Consider the following 12500-nt stretch of genomic DNA (forward strand, 5'->3'; position numbering starts at 1 on the left):
GAGACAGGATTCCAAGGGTTAAAAAGCTTAGCCAAAGTCAGGAGAAGAGCACACTCAGTGGGCTCAGGAGATAAATACCTGTGTAAACTCAAGCCAACGGCAAGGTCACAAAGGCATTTCCGAATCAATGCAGTAAGTAGCTGGTAGGAGGCCCAGAAAGAACAAATGAACCTCCTGAGAAGAGAAAGACCCAAGGGGAAGAGGAGCTTACTGGTTGGGTGGGGGGGTGGGGGGGAAGTGGCCTCAACTTTTCATCTGATGAGGAAAATGCTCCAATTTGCAACCTGTGGCTGCTCTGTTGGTAGCCCAACAAGCCCCTGCCTGGGCTCCAGGTGAATGAAGCCCAGCAGAGGCCAAAGGACACAGGATTCCCCTTTGTTTTAACATATAGATCACAGGATGGAGGAGGCTCAGAGACAAGAGGAAGCTGAGGCCAGACCTAGGCTGAATTGTGTCCTGACAAGGATCTGCCCTATGACATTCCCGAGAAAAACTCCAGGGACGGGGAGCTCATCCCATGCCTAGGCAGTCTGTGTCACTGTCAGAAAAACTAACTGTGGGCTAATGTTTCCTTAGATGGAGCTGAAGAACAGCAAGCCGACCGTCTGCTAGAGTACCTTAAGATTTGCAGAGTGCTTTACAGGTATCTCGTCAGCCTTGGGGAGTTGGGTATTGTGATTAGCCCCATTTTAGAGATGAGGAAACTGAAGCAGGCAGAGGTGAAATGACTTGTCCAAGGTCATCATAATAATAGCTAATAGTTAATATTTATATAGCACTTACACTGTGCCTTATCTCATTTAGTCCTCGAAACAACCCTGGGAGAACGGGCTGATCTAGAAGGGTCCCACTCCATCACAGTGGCACATAGAATCACCAAATCACAGAGTTAGAAGGGCCGGTAATGGCTTCCTCCCCTAAACCATCCTCAGAGTCTCTTCTATAATATCCTGGATCCATCTAGGGGTTGTAGGAAGATTTTCAATGAGGAGGAGCTCCTGCCTTCCAGAAGTGATCATTCCACATCTAGATAACTCTAATTGTTGGGCAGATTATCCGGACAACAAGCCTCAGTTTGCCTCTGCCATTTCCATGCCTTCTGGGGCTAACTAGATCAAGGTGCTAAATAAACAGCAGCTGCCATCAGGCTAATTCCTACGGAGTGGCGGGTCAGCTGAGGCACCCAAAGCCAATGGCCAGGGATAGCACCACTGTCCTTTGCTTTGTGTGAGCCACATCTGGAACTCCAGGTTCAATTCTGGGGGCCATAATTTAGGAGGGATCATCTGCCCATTGAACACATGAGGGACCATGAGAATTTATGGCCACATAACTTTGGAGACGCTCTGTAGATTACAAAGCATTTTGGTGGTATTTTTCATGTTCAAATTCCTCCCAATGTTTATGACTTAATTTCCAAAGAGCTCTCCCTTCCATTCCCCTGGGAGGTAGGTGGGAGCCAACAACCATTCCTCTCTTGACAAGCATAGAGACTGAAATATGGAGGCGGTAAAGGTTAACACTTGTCCTGCTTCCTCCTTCTGTCTGATCCTGCCAACCCCATGAGCCCGACGAGGAACCAGTCATGATTAGAACTCAGAGCTCTAGCACAGGTATCCAAAGAGGCACATGCCGAGATCTTGGTCTCCTGACAAGGATGGATCCTTTTCAGAAAAGGAGGTGGCTTCCACCATGGAATAAAATGCTTAGCTAAACAGAAATGAACCCTGCCAGATGTACTTAGGTCATCCCCATTAACTCAGAAAGAACATTCTGTTCACACCATCAACCTGAATTCGCTTTCTGCCCCCTTCACCGTAAATACTTCTGACTTACTATCTCAGGAAATATTTTTATCTTAATGAAGTCAATGCCGAGCGTAATCTAAGTCAGCTTGCACATTCTTGAGCCTGGGCCATGAGCTGCGTTCAATAAAAATCATACTAATGGCATGGGACTTCTGAATAACCACAGGGCCCGATCTGACATAACGGTTTTAATCCCACGCCTGTAGAAATGGGCAAAAGCCTTGAGGCTGCCCCCTTGCTCCATGGGGCTTGGCAGACTCCTTACCAGGATGAGGAGACCCCAGAATCCGTAGTGATCTTCCAGGAGTCATGCAGGGTGTCTACACTAGAAAGACTCTTGGAGGTCATCCAGGATCCCAATGAGAGTGCTCTACCACACTTTGATTTCCTCATCTATAAAAGCAGATGAGTTGGTTAAGATGACCACTGAGGCTCCTCTCAGCGTGAAATCTAATGATCTTCATTCGATCTCTCTTCATCATCGAATCATTGCTTGAAAAAAGTCCCCGTAACCTTCTGTGGTGGCCCATTTCACTTTTGGAGAGTAGAAAGGTCTACTTTTTCCTTAGAATTTGATTATGATCAATTGATGGGAGGCCATGGCAAAGAGTCCCACAAAATGGGCAGACGCAAATGCACTGTGAGTTGAGAATGACTCTGAAATGAGCTTAATGAACTTACTTTCTATTGGGGAAATCAACATGTACAAGAGAAAGTAAATTTAAAAATTCATGGGCTGGAGACAGAGCCTTGTACATCATCGGTACAAGGAACTCCTTCCTGGGTGAGGAAACTCCCTCTATCAAAGCAGGTAGCTCTGCTTTGTAGCATAGGATAGCTGGGACATTGAGAGGTTGTGGGATTTGTCCTGGGTCACCAAGCAAGTGTGTTTCAGAGACAGGAATTGAACCCAGGTCTTCTTAACACTTTGCCTGGTTGTCTGCCTCTCAGCCAACTTAGACTCGGTGAAGGCCTCCGAATAAATATGGGATGATGAATTGTCTAGTGTATCACAGAGGGCATCTTTGCTCAGGCATGGCTGGGGCTGAGAGGCTCTGGAGCATCCTAAAATCTGAAATCCTAAAACTGGATCTTCTCAGCCACTCCAACAAATAACACCAAGGTAGGACTTCTGGGACTGAAGAATTCCCTGCTTTGAGATGTTTAGATGGGGCTTGATTATATTAATGATGTGACCTGCATATGAGTCTGTGCCATTGGTCAGAGGCTCCCCTCCCCTCCTTTCCTAGCTCTGCCTGATAAATTCCTTCCCATTCTGATCCCTGCTTCCTCTTTTGAGGTCCCAGAGAACTCTGCTTCTGTCTCTCTAATCTGCTTATCACATCTGATTGGCTATCACAGTTCCCTGTGTTTGCATCTTCTCCCCAACATTAGACTGTTGCCTTTTTGAGGGCAGGGACTATATCATCTCATCCAGCATCTCCAGGAAGCTAGCACACAGTTAGTTCTGCGCGCCACAGACATTTAATCAATGTATTTTCTTTGCATTTGTAATGTTGTGCAGGACCATTCTACATGAGGGTACACCTCTATGTGAAACTATACATGTGTCATCAGTCAAGACTTATTTCCATATTAGTGACAGTCGCATTGGTGTGGCCGTTTTGAGTCTACATCCCCAGCCATGTCTGCATCAAGCCATGTGTTCAAGCGGTTGTTTTTCTTCCTTGTTTCTCCTCCCACAGTTCTTCCTCTGAATGTGGCTGGTTTTCTTTCTCACAAGTCCCTCACCCTTGCTCTGGATCATTGCATTACTGAGTAGAGAAGTAGAGAAGACCGTCATGTTTGATTATGCCACAGTGTATCAGTCTCTGTGTACAATGTTCTCCTGGAACTGCTCCTTTCACTCTGTGTCAATTCCTGGAGGTCTTTGCAATTCACGTGGAATCCCTCCAGTTCATTATTTCTCCATAGTCATATGGTGGGTTTCTGTGTTGGAGGCAGGATTCAAACTCAGATCTCTTCTGATTCAAAATCCACTGGCCTTTCTGCAAAACCATTCTTCTGCTTGCAAATAGGTGGGAGGAGAAAGATCTGTTCCTTAAGTGAAATCCTCTGACAAAATGGTCACCAATAAGAGTTATGATATGCATCAGAAAGCTACAACAGGGTCTAAAAGTACAGGTCAGACTGGAATATTCATTGTATTCACTTCTGGGAATCATAGTAGAGGAAGGACATTGTTAACCTGGAGATTAATTGGGATCAATCAAAATATTGTGAAGAGTCTCAAGTCTATGCCAAGTGATGATTCAAGGTTTACATGTTTCATCTGGGAAAAACAAAACTCAGAGTAGAGGGAAGATGTGACGGCAAGAAGATCTGTGTTCAAGTCCTGCCTCTGAAATCCCCTCACTTTGTGACCCTGAATCAGTTACTGAAGCTTTCAGAGTCCCAGATAACACTAAGACTAGAAAAGGAGTGGTTGACCAGCATCAGTGAAGAGAGTTTCCTCATCTGGGAGTTCCTTAAATGGATGAAATTCCAGGTTCTAGCTCTACAAAATGTCCTTTTTCATTGACTTCTGTGTGGTTCCCACAGCAGAGTGGAATCTCATTAAGGACAGGGTCTTTTATTTTTGACTTGGCATCTGTAACACCTGGCAAACTGCCTATATTTTCCCAGATTCGTTCATCTCAGAGCTACGGTCTTTGGGAAAGTCTTCCTAGAACATGCATTCCTGCAATGGCTCCCCATGGCCATTCTTCCTTTTCCCTTTGCCATAAGATGGTGTGGGCCTACCATATCAGAAGCACTTTACTAATATTATATTTTTAAACATATGGATGTCAGAATGATGAGTCCTGACTCTGAATTTAGCATTGAGTAAAGTGCTTCTGAGGGGAGACATTCCCAGGCCAAAGGGCCTCCTGAAAAGTCAGTGGAGCAGCCAAGTCAGAGGGACTCTCACCTGCGGCAAGATAATGAGCATCACTTGGGGAGGCAGCCCAGCTCCACTGAGGTCAGATCTCACAAAAGCAAAAATCTGTAGTTAAAAATGAATAACTCCTCTGTTTGGCCCAATAGGCCTCCCAGGCAGATTGCACATGATTGTTCCTTTTGCATTCTAGGTTCAGGGCAAAAGAACCTTAAACTCAGTATTCCATCTCTTGCCTTCATCCCTTTGGGATGGCGCCATGTCCTCCATGCCTGGAATGCCCTCCTTTCTCATTTCCAACTCTTGTGCTCTCCAGCTTCCTTCAAGAGTTAGCTATGGGGGGAAGCCAGGTGACTCAGTGGATAGACTGCCAAGTCTGGAGAAGGGAGGTCCTGGGTTCAAATATGGCCTCAGACTCTTCCTAGTTGTATGACCCTGGACAAGTCATTTAACCCCACTTGCCTAGTTCTTGCCACTCTTCTACCTTAGAACCAATATACAATGTTGATTCTAAGATAAAAGATAAAGGTTTAAAAAGAGAGTGAGAGAGAACCAGCAATGAAGCCACCTTCTACAGGAGAAGATACCTTCCCTCTTCATTGCCAAGATCTATTCCCATCCCCTGGACATTGTTGTATTTCCTCAGGGTACAAATTTTTCTTGCTTCTTTACATACATTGAATCAAATGAGTAAAATAGGAGCCTCTCGAGGGTAAGAATTATGTTGTATTTTGTCTTTGTATCCCCAGCACTTATTGTAGTACTGGGTAAGGATTTAATAAATTTCTTTTGAGCTGAAACAGCCTCACATGAAGGCTTTTTGGCGCCATCTAAGATCATTTTGCAGAGTGAAATTGTGGAGGCATCAGTTTCCTTCTCTGTAAAATGAATGTGTTAGACTATCCAAGAAGTGTTAAAAGAAAACAAAAACACATGGCCTGGGGCCTCCTAAGTGCTATGAAAATCAAATTTAAATGTAATTGGGAAATATTTGACAAACTATTTGATTTTTTTAAAAAAGTAGCTAATATTATATTTTTAAACTAAGTCAATATGCAACGTGGAAGGAATTCTAATAGATGAGTGGCCCCATTTTTTTTAACCCTTACTTTCTGTTTTAGAATCAATACCGCATATTGGTTCCAAGGCAGAAGAGAGGTAAGGGCTAGGCAATGGGGGTTAAGTGACTTGTCCAGGGTCACATAGCTAGAAAGCGTCTGAGACTAGATTTGAACCCAGGACCTCCACCACTAGGCCTGGCTCTCAATCCACTGAGCCATCTAGATATCCCCCAATGGCCCCATTTCTATTTGAGTTTTACACCACTGGCTGGTTGATTTCCAAGATCCTTTTCAGCTCTAAGCCATGATACTGAATTTAGCTCTAGAGATTCTCAAAGTTAAGTGACTCACCCAGGGTCATATAAACAATCATTTGAGTAGGATTTGAACTCACATCTTTCAGGAGTCTGTCCACTCCATTCTACTGCCTTTCCTATACTACAAACCTCTAGTAATTTACCCATGAGCAAGTATTAAAGGCTCACTCTGTCAGGTCCTAGCTTAGGCATTGCTAATGGTCCCTGCCTTCAAGGAGCTTACATGCAAATAGGGGAGACAACATGGACCCAAACAGCCATATATTGGATACATGCAGAGCAGATGGAAGGAAATCTTTGAGGAGAAGGCACTGGGATATATTGGGAAGAGCCTGTAGAAGGTGGGCTTTGACCTGAGTTTTGAGGGAAGGCAGAGACTACAGGAGTCAGAGATAAGAAGGGAGAGCATTCTAGACAGGAGGAAACATCCAGTGCAAAAGCTTGGAGGTGGGAGATTCAGCAATGTGGTGAGGAATAGCAAAATAGGAGCTTCTATAGTGTAAAGAGCAGAGCAATGTGTAAGATAAACACAAACAGAAAGGCCAACATGAGAAAGAACTTGCAGATGGGGCAGGACTGAATTTTTGAACCCAGGTCTGTCCTCCAAGTCCATGCTTCTTTCCAAACTGCTCTCTATTCAGAATTGGGGCACCATTGTGCTCCTACACCCAGACTGCCATGAATTGGGCCTTATCCCGGCAAAGGTGGCTCTTATTTTTATTATTATTATTTTAATGGCTGAGTTATAAAGCCACAGAGAAACGCTGACAGCCCCTTAACTCGAGTGCAGGCAGAGGGGGTGCCCTATAACGAACTTTTAAATGACTGGAGATAGTATCTGGAAAGTCAAGCCTGAAATCCATTTCTGGTCCTGGCCCCCTGCCAAAGCAAACAGAACACATCATCAGTCATCTCCGGGATTTCAATAGCATGAACGGGAGGGAGACGGACGCCGCGTCATATTTAAAAATTACACGTCCTTAATAGCCAACTTCTACATCGGGGAATGGCACGGTCATGGCTCACAGTGCCTGGGTCAGGGGACCCTGCAAAGAGGACGAGGAAGAAGAAGGCAGGACGGCATCCTGCTCCGTCAAAGGAGAAATCTGTGTATTTTCACTTCTCGGTCTTGCCTCCGTGGAGCCCTTGACTAGCCGGTCATCATAAATCCTCGAAGGTTTCATGACGCTAAGTGGATCCCCGGGTGGCTTCCAAAATACAAGCTTGTCATTCTCAAAGAGTGGCTTTTATCTCTTCTGGGACCACAAGGTTGGGGCCGCCATTTTCCTTCCTCTGAAGTCACAGGAGAGCAGAGTTGGTGCTCTTCTGTTGCCCCTTCTGACCAGATTCTCCGTCTGGGGCCGGAGGGCTTGGGGAGAGTAGGAAAGGGGAAAGGATGACAGACTAGAATTTTGGTTGGCTTTTTATTCTCCAGAAAGCAAATTCTAGCATTCAGAAAGAAACTGCACTACCCTTCAGTTCCATGGTGAATTTCTGAAATCGTATTGTGCGTGATTTAATTTAAAAAAAAAATTGCCAAGAGCTTTTTACTATGTGCATTTCGAGAAATCGTAAACTCATAAAATGTTAGCGCTGGAAGGGACCCCAGGCCATAGAATGTTCGCACATGGAATGTTAGAACACAGAACATAAAAATGTGAAACCTTGAAGGAATGTTAGAATTTATAATGAGAAAAGTGGAAGGGCCCGTGGGGGATAAAATGTTAGGAATAGAAGGGACCTTGCTCTTTAGAGTCTCAGAAGTGGAAAGGATCTTAGAAGATAAATTATTGGTGCTAAGAGGGATTTTGTAATAGGATGTTAAAAGCTGGGAGGGATCTTGGAATGGCAAATGTTAGAACATAGAACCTAGACCATAAAGGATCAGAGGGGGCAGCTGGGTAGCTCAGTGGATTGAGAACCAGGCCTAGAGATGGGAGGTCCTGGGTTCAAATCTGACCTCAGACACTTCCCAGCTGTGTGACCCTGGGCAAGTCACTTGACCCCCATTGCCGAGCCCTTAATTACCTTCTGCCTTGGAGCCAATACACAGTATTGACTCCAAGATGGAAGGTAAGGGTTAAAAAAAAAAAAAAAAGGATCAGAAAAACTTTAGGACACAGAATTTTGGAACTTTTGCACCTAGAATCTTAGAACTAGAAGATCTCTTATGTAGTGCCATGAGAGGGCCACTCCCAAACCGGGCACTCAGGATTATAGGTTGGGATCCCCAGAGGACAACTCACTACTTTTCCCATCAGGATTCTAGAGGTAACTTTTTAGGGGATGAGTTCCCTATCCTGTTGCTTAGAAGCCCCCATCTATGTGCTTCCTATCGATTATCAGCCAGTTGCTTCAATTAGTTTTTAGAAAAGGGCATTTATTTATTATGGTGACAAAGTAAGTAAAATTGGCATAAAGCATTCTTCCCATACTCTAGGCACACCATTCCCTTGAACACACAAGGTCCTTGGAAGAGCAAAGTTCAAGCACAAAGTCAGTGAGGCATATGTGTAGCAAAGGGGTGTGTGTGTGTGTGTGTGTGTGTGTGTGTGTGTGTGTGTGTGCGCGTGTGTGTGCGCGCGCGCACGCATTTATTCATTTATTTGTTTGTTTGTTTATTTATTTATTTAGTTGTTCTAGAAATATTTTCTCTCTTCTTGAGCTCCATGCTGGGCTCTGAGCATTGATGCCTTTCAGAGTTTATAGCTCACATTTCTGTCTGCAAAGAGGAGTCTCACACCCTCCAGCTGTCACCATTCTTAGGTAATTATCCATAATTATCTGCAAGAATTTCCTTTGTTGTCAACCACTGCCACTCCAGAAGCCACTGATAGGGTTTTCATTTAGTGGCGGGGCCTCTGATGTCTCTCCCAAACTCCCAAGGTTCTCTAGGGAGTGGGGAACAAAGATAATAAGACTCTCTCTCCTCCCACCGTGTTTCCCTGTCAGGCCCTTGGCTAGTCCTAGACTAGCTTGTCGCTAAAATGCACGATTCCAAACTGGCTGTACAACTAGAGCCAGGAGCGTGTCTGATGATTTTAGGCAATCACATGACATTTCCTGGGTAGCATAATTTGTCTTTATTTAGTGATCAAAGTCTTTAATTTCTCTGAAACCGATAAAGGGCTTGTTCACGCCGAGCTTTCACTTTGGATTGCCTGACTCAGTTGAGCTGTCTAGGTCTTCTGGAATCGTATTAACTGGCTTGGAAACTCCAATCCTTACTTAGAATATAGAATCTGACAGCCCGAAGGAGCCTCAAAGTCTATTGCTTCTAGTTTCTTCATTTAATGGAAGAGAAATCCAAGGCTCTCAGGGATTCGTGGAATTGGGCATCCTGACATGTTTCTGTTTGGGTTTCTTTACCCAGAATACCACCTGTGGTTGGAGTGGCCTTTGGCAAGCACAACCAGACCTCGGATGCCTCGAAATTTAGAAATTGTGTTTTCTGGATGAAGAAAAGCACTGTGGGCCCTTGGAAGGCTAGTTTTTTGAAGGCCTCCCTCTTCCAGTGGCTTTTCAAGGGTCAAGAAAGAGCTAAGCTAAGTAAGCCGGGGCATAAAGATCAAAGGCCTAAACACACCAAGCCCTGAGACACCAAAGAGCACGCTGGGGACTCCTTTATGGACAATCTATAGAAAAGCAGCTCGAGAGCCACATAGGATAAGATGTGGATGGGTTGCAAAGTGCAGGGAGCTCGGAGGGGCAGTGGGTAGAGGGCTGAGCCTAGAGTCAGGAGGTTCTGAGTTCCAAATTCAGACACAGACACTTACTAGCTATGAGACCCTGGGCAAGTCACTTTACCCTTTTTGCCTCAGTTTCCTCACCTGTAAAATAAGATGGAGAAGGACAGGGCAAACCACTCAAGTATCTTTGCCAAGAAAACCTCCAACGGGNCTTAAAACTCAAAATGTTAGAACTGGAATGGAACTTAGAACTTGAAATGTTAGAGCTGGAAGAGACTTAGAACCCAGAATGTTAGATCTAAAAGGGAACTCAGAACTCAAAAGAATTGTATTTGGAGAAGCCTTAGAACTCAAAAGGTTAGAGCTGGAAAGGACCTGACAATATAGGATTTTAGAACTAAGAGGGACCTTAGGACATAGAATGTTGGAGCTGGAAGGGGCCTTAGACCAGAATGTCAGCCCTAGAAGGGGCCTTTGAATGTAGAATGTGAAAATGTCAAACAAGCCAACTTAAGATGTAGCTGAGGAAGAGTTTCGAATGTTAGAGCTAGAAGTGCCCTCAGGAGATAGAATGATAAGGCCAGGAGAGAAATTAGGGCATAGAATGTCAGAGTTCATATGACACTAAGGATATAGTATGTTAGGACTCAAAAAAATGGTCCCAAAAAGAATACTAGAACATATGAAAGAACATTATTCAGAAGTGCAGGGAACTGGAGAAATGATCTAGTCTCTCCACCTCCTGCTCCCTGAGTCCACGAGAAGGGAGGAAATCTTCCCACAAAAGCCTTTCCCAAGATGATTACAAATAAATATCATCTGGGGCTTGGTGGGTAGGGGGTGGACAAGAAGTCCTAGAAGGCTAATAGATTTGGAGCTGCCTTCCATCATTTTACATGTGAAAAGACTAAGACCTTGGACACTCGGTGACTTGTCCCAGATCACAGAGAGAGTAAGGAGGAGAGCCGGGGGCTTCGATCCAACTCTCCCCACAAGCATTTTCATTTTCTCTTCTGTCTCTCATTTCGGCTATAATCGCTCAACCTTCTGGACGTTCCTCAGGAAATTTCTGACACCGCTAAGCTGAGCAGGGGAAATGAAGGCTCTCCCTGGTTGGCCGCCACATTCTAAGTCCATGCTGGAACCACCAACCCCCACTCCCAGCCCCCAGCCCCAAACCCACCCCTTCTCTGACCGAGTTTATTTTTGAAGAAAATTGATTTGGAATTCATCAACAAATATCCACGGCAGGTTATAAACCAAAGTCCTGATAACCATCCGGGGACTTGGCCATCGCTTTGTGGGCCCCTCGATTAGTGGCTGGTCTGGCTGGGGACCCCAAGTCAGCCCATTAAGCAGCTTCTCTGAGCTATGTGCCTCAAGATTAATGCCATGAAGTCAAGGAAAAGCAGTTATTTTTGACATTTTGACATACAATCACTTCACGATCTGGTTCCTATTAGTCCTATTTCTGCCTTTTAAAGGCCTATTTTTTATGGAAAATGTCAGGAAATTTGGAACAGAAACTTACAATAAAACACGTCCCCTGACCCTCTGTTCTATCAATCTTGCAAATAAACAGAGATAGCTGGGGAAGCTGGGAAGAGGCAACGCGGTTGTTACCTGGTGTAAACCACAGGGCTGGCCATTACCTGGCAATGGTCCAATGGGAGGACTTGGGTCCAAGGGCCCAGGGGCCAAGAGGAGAGAGCCAGCTTCAGAAAGCTCCATCTCAACAGCAGCCCAGGCATTCATCCCTTCACTCCCCCTCTGCCCCCTACTCCGATATCAGCCCATATTGGCAGCTCCATCATTCGCAAACAAGACCTTCAGTTTCTCAATGAGGAACGTGCTCTCTGCCAGTGGGAAAGCAAACACGGGCTACTAATGTAGTGTGCCTAAGAAAATTTGCAAACAAATTTGAGTTAATATACTGCCTTTGCTCCCTGCTGGACCCTATGAACAGAGCCTGAATCCCCAGGACTGATGGGAGAAGGGTGATTTACAATGAAAGAAAATGAAAGAGCTAATTGTGCATGAATGTGAAAGCTATTTTTCTTCGGCTTTTAACACATGAATCCAATTCCCAGTCAGAGATTTCAGGGGGAGAACTAAAAAGCCCCAAGGAGCAGAGCCATGGACCAGCCAGTATCCAGACTTAGAGAAGACATTAGCCTGCCTCCATAGCCCCTGAGACCCCGGGGCAGGGAGGTAGTCTTGGCATCTGAGGATTGACCGACTGTAACAAAGTTGAGTGCTCCATGGATAAGAAGATGGGAGAAAAGCTTGATTAACCAATCAGGAGAGCTTGGGGAGGTGATGATGCTCTGAGATATTGAATGGCTCTGGGAAGCAGGAAGGAGTATCATCTGATAGTTAGTCCTAAAACCTTTTTCATTCCTTACTGAAAAGATTTTTTAAGATAAATTATCTAAGAACCTGCCTTTCTGCTTAACAAGTACTATACCCTGGAGATACATTTCATCGTTCTCTGATGATACTGGCTCTTGTTGGACTTTGGGGTCAGAGCAGCTCTAGGGGACTTGGCTGGAATTCAGAAGGCTAGTTTGAGACCCATCTCTGCCACTGACCTTGAGCAAGTCTCTATGAGCAGGTCTCTTTGCATCTCAGTTTCTTCATCTGTAAAATGGAAATTACAAGTAGAGATGCCTTGAAGCAAAATGGGTTGCTATGAAGATACAAAGGGAAAAATAGAGTCTTTGCCC

At 44.9% G+C, this 12500-nt stretch overlaps 1 protein-coding gene across 1 annotated transcript in view; it reads right to left on the reverse strand.

Moving 5' to 3' along the window:
• Positions 1-12500, reverse strand: part of ROR1 (receptor tyrosine kinase like orphan receptor 1) — a 122316-nt gene that overhangs the window by 104492 nt on the left and 5324 nt on the right. Inside the window, exon 3 of the mRNA XM_044674771.1 lies at positions 4457-4494. Coding sequence (XP_044530706.1) covers positions 4457-4494 — 38 coding nt within the window. The remainder of the gene's footprint in view (positions 1-4456; positions 4495-12500) is intronic.

The sequence above is a fragment of the Gracilinanus agilis genome, chromosome 4 (assembly GCF_016433145.1).
Source record: "Gracilinanus agilis isolate LMUSP501 chromosome 4, AgileGrace, whole genome shotgun sequence".
NCBI lineage: Eukaryota > Metazoa > Chordata > Mammalia > Didelphimorphia > Didelphidae > Gracilinanus > Gracilinanus agilis.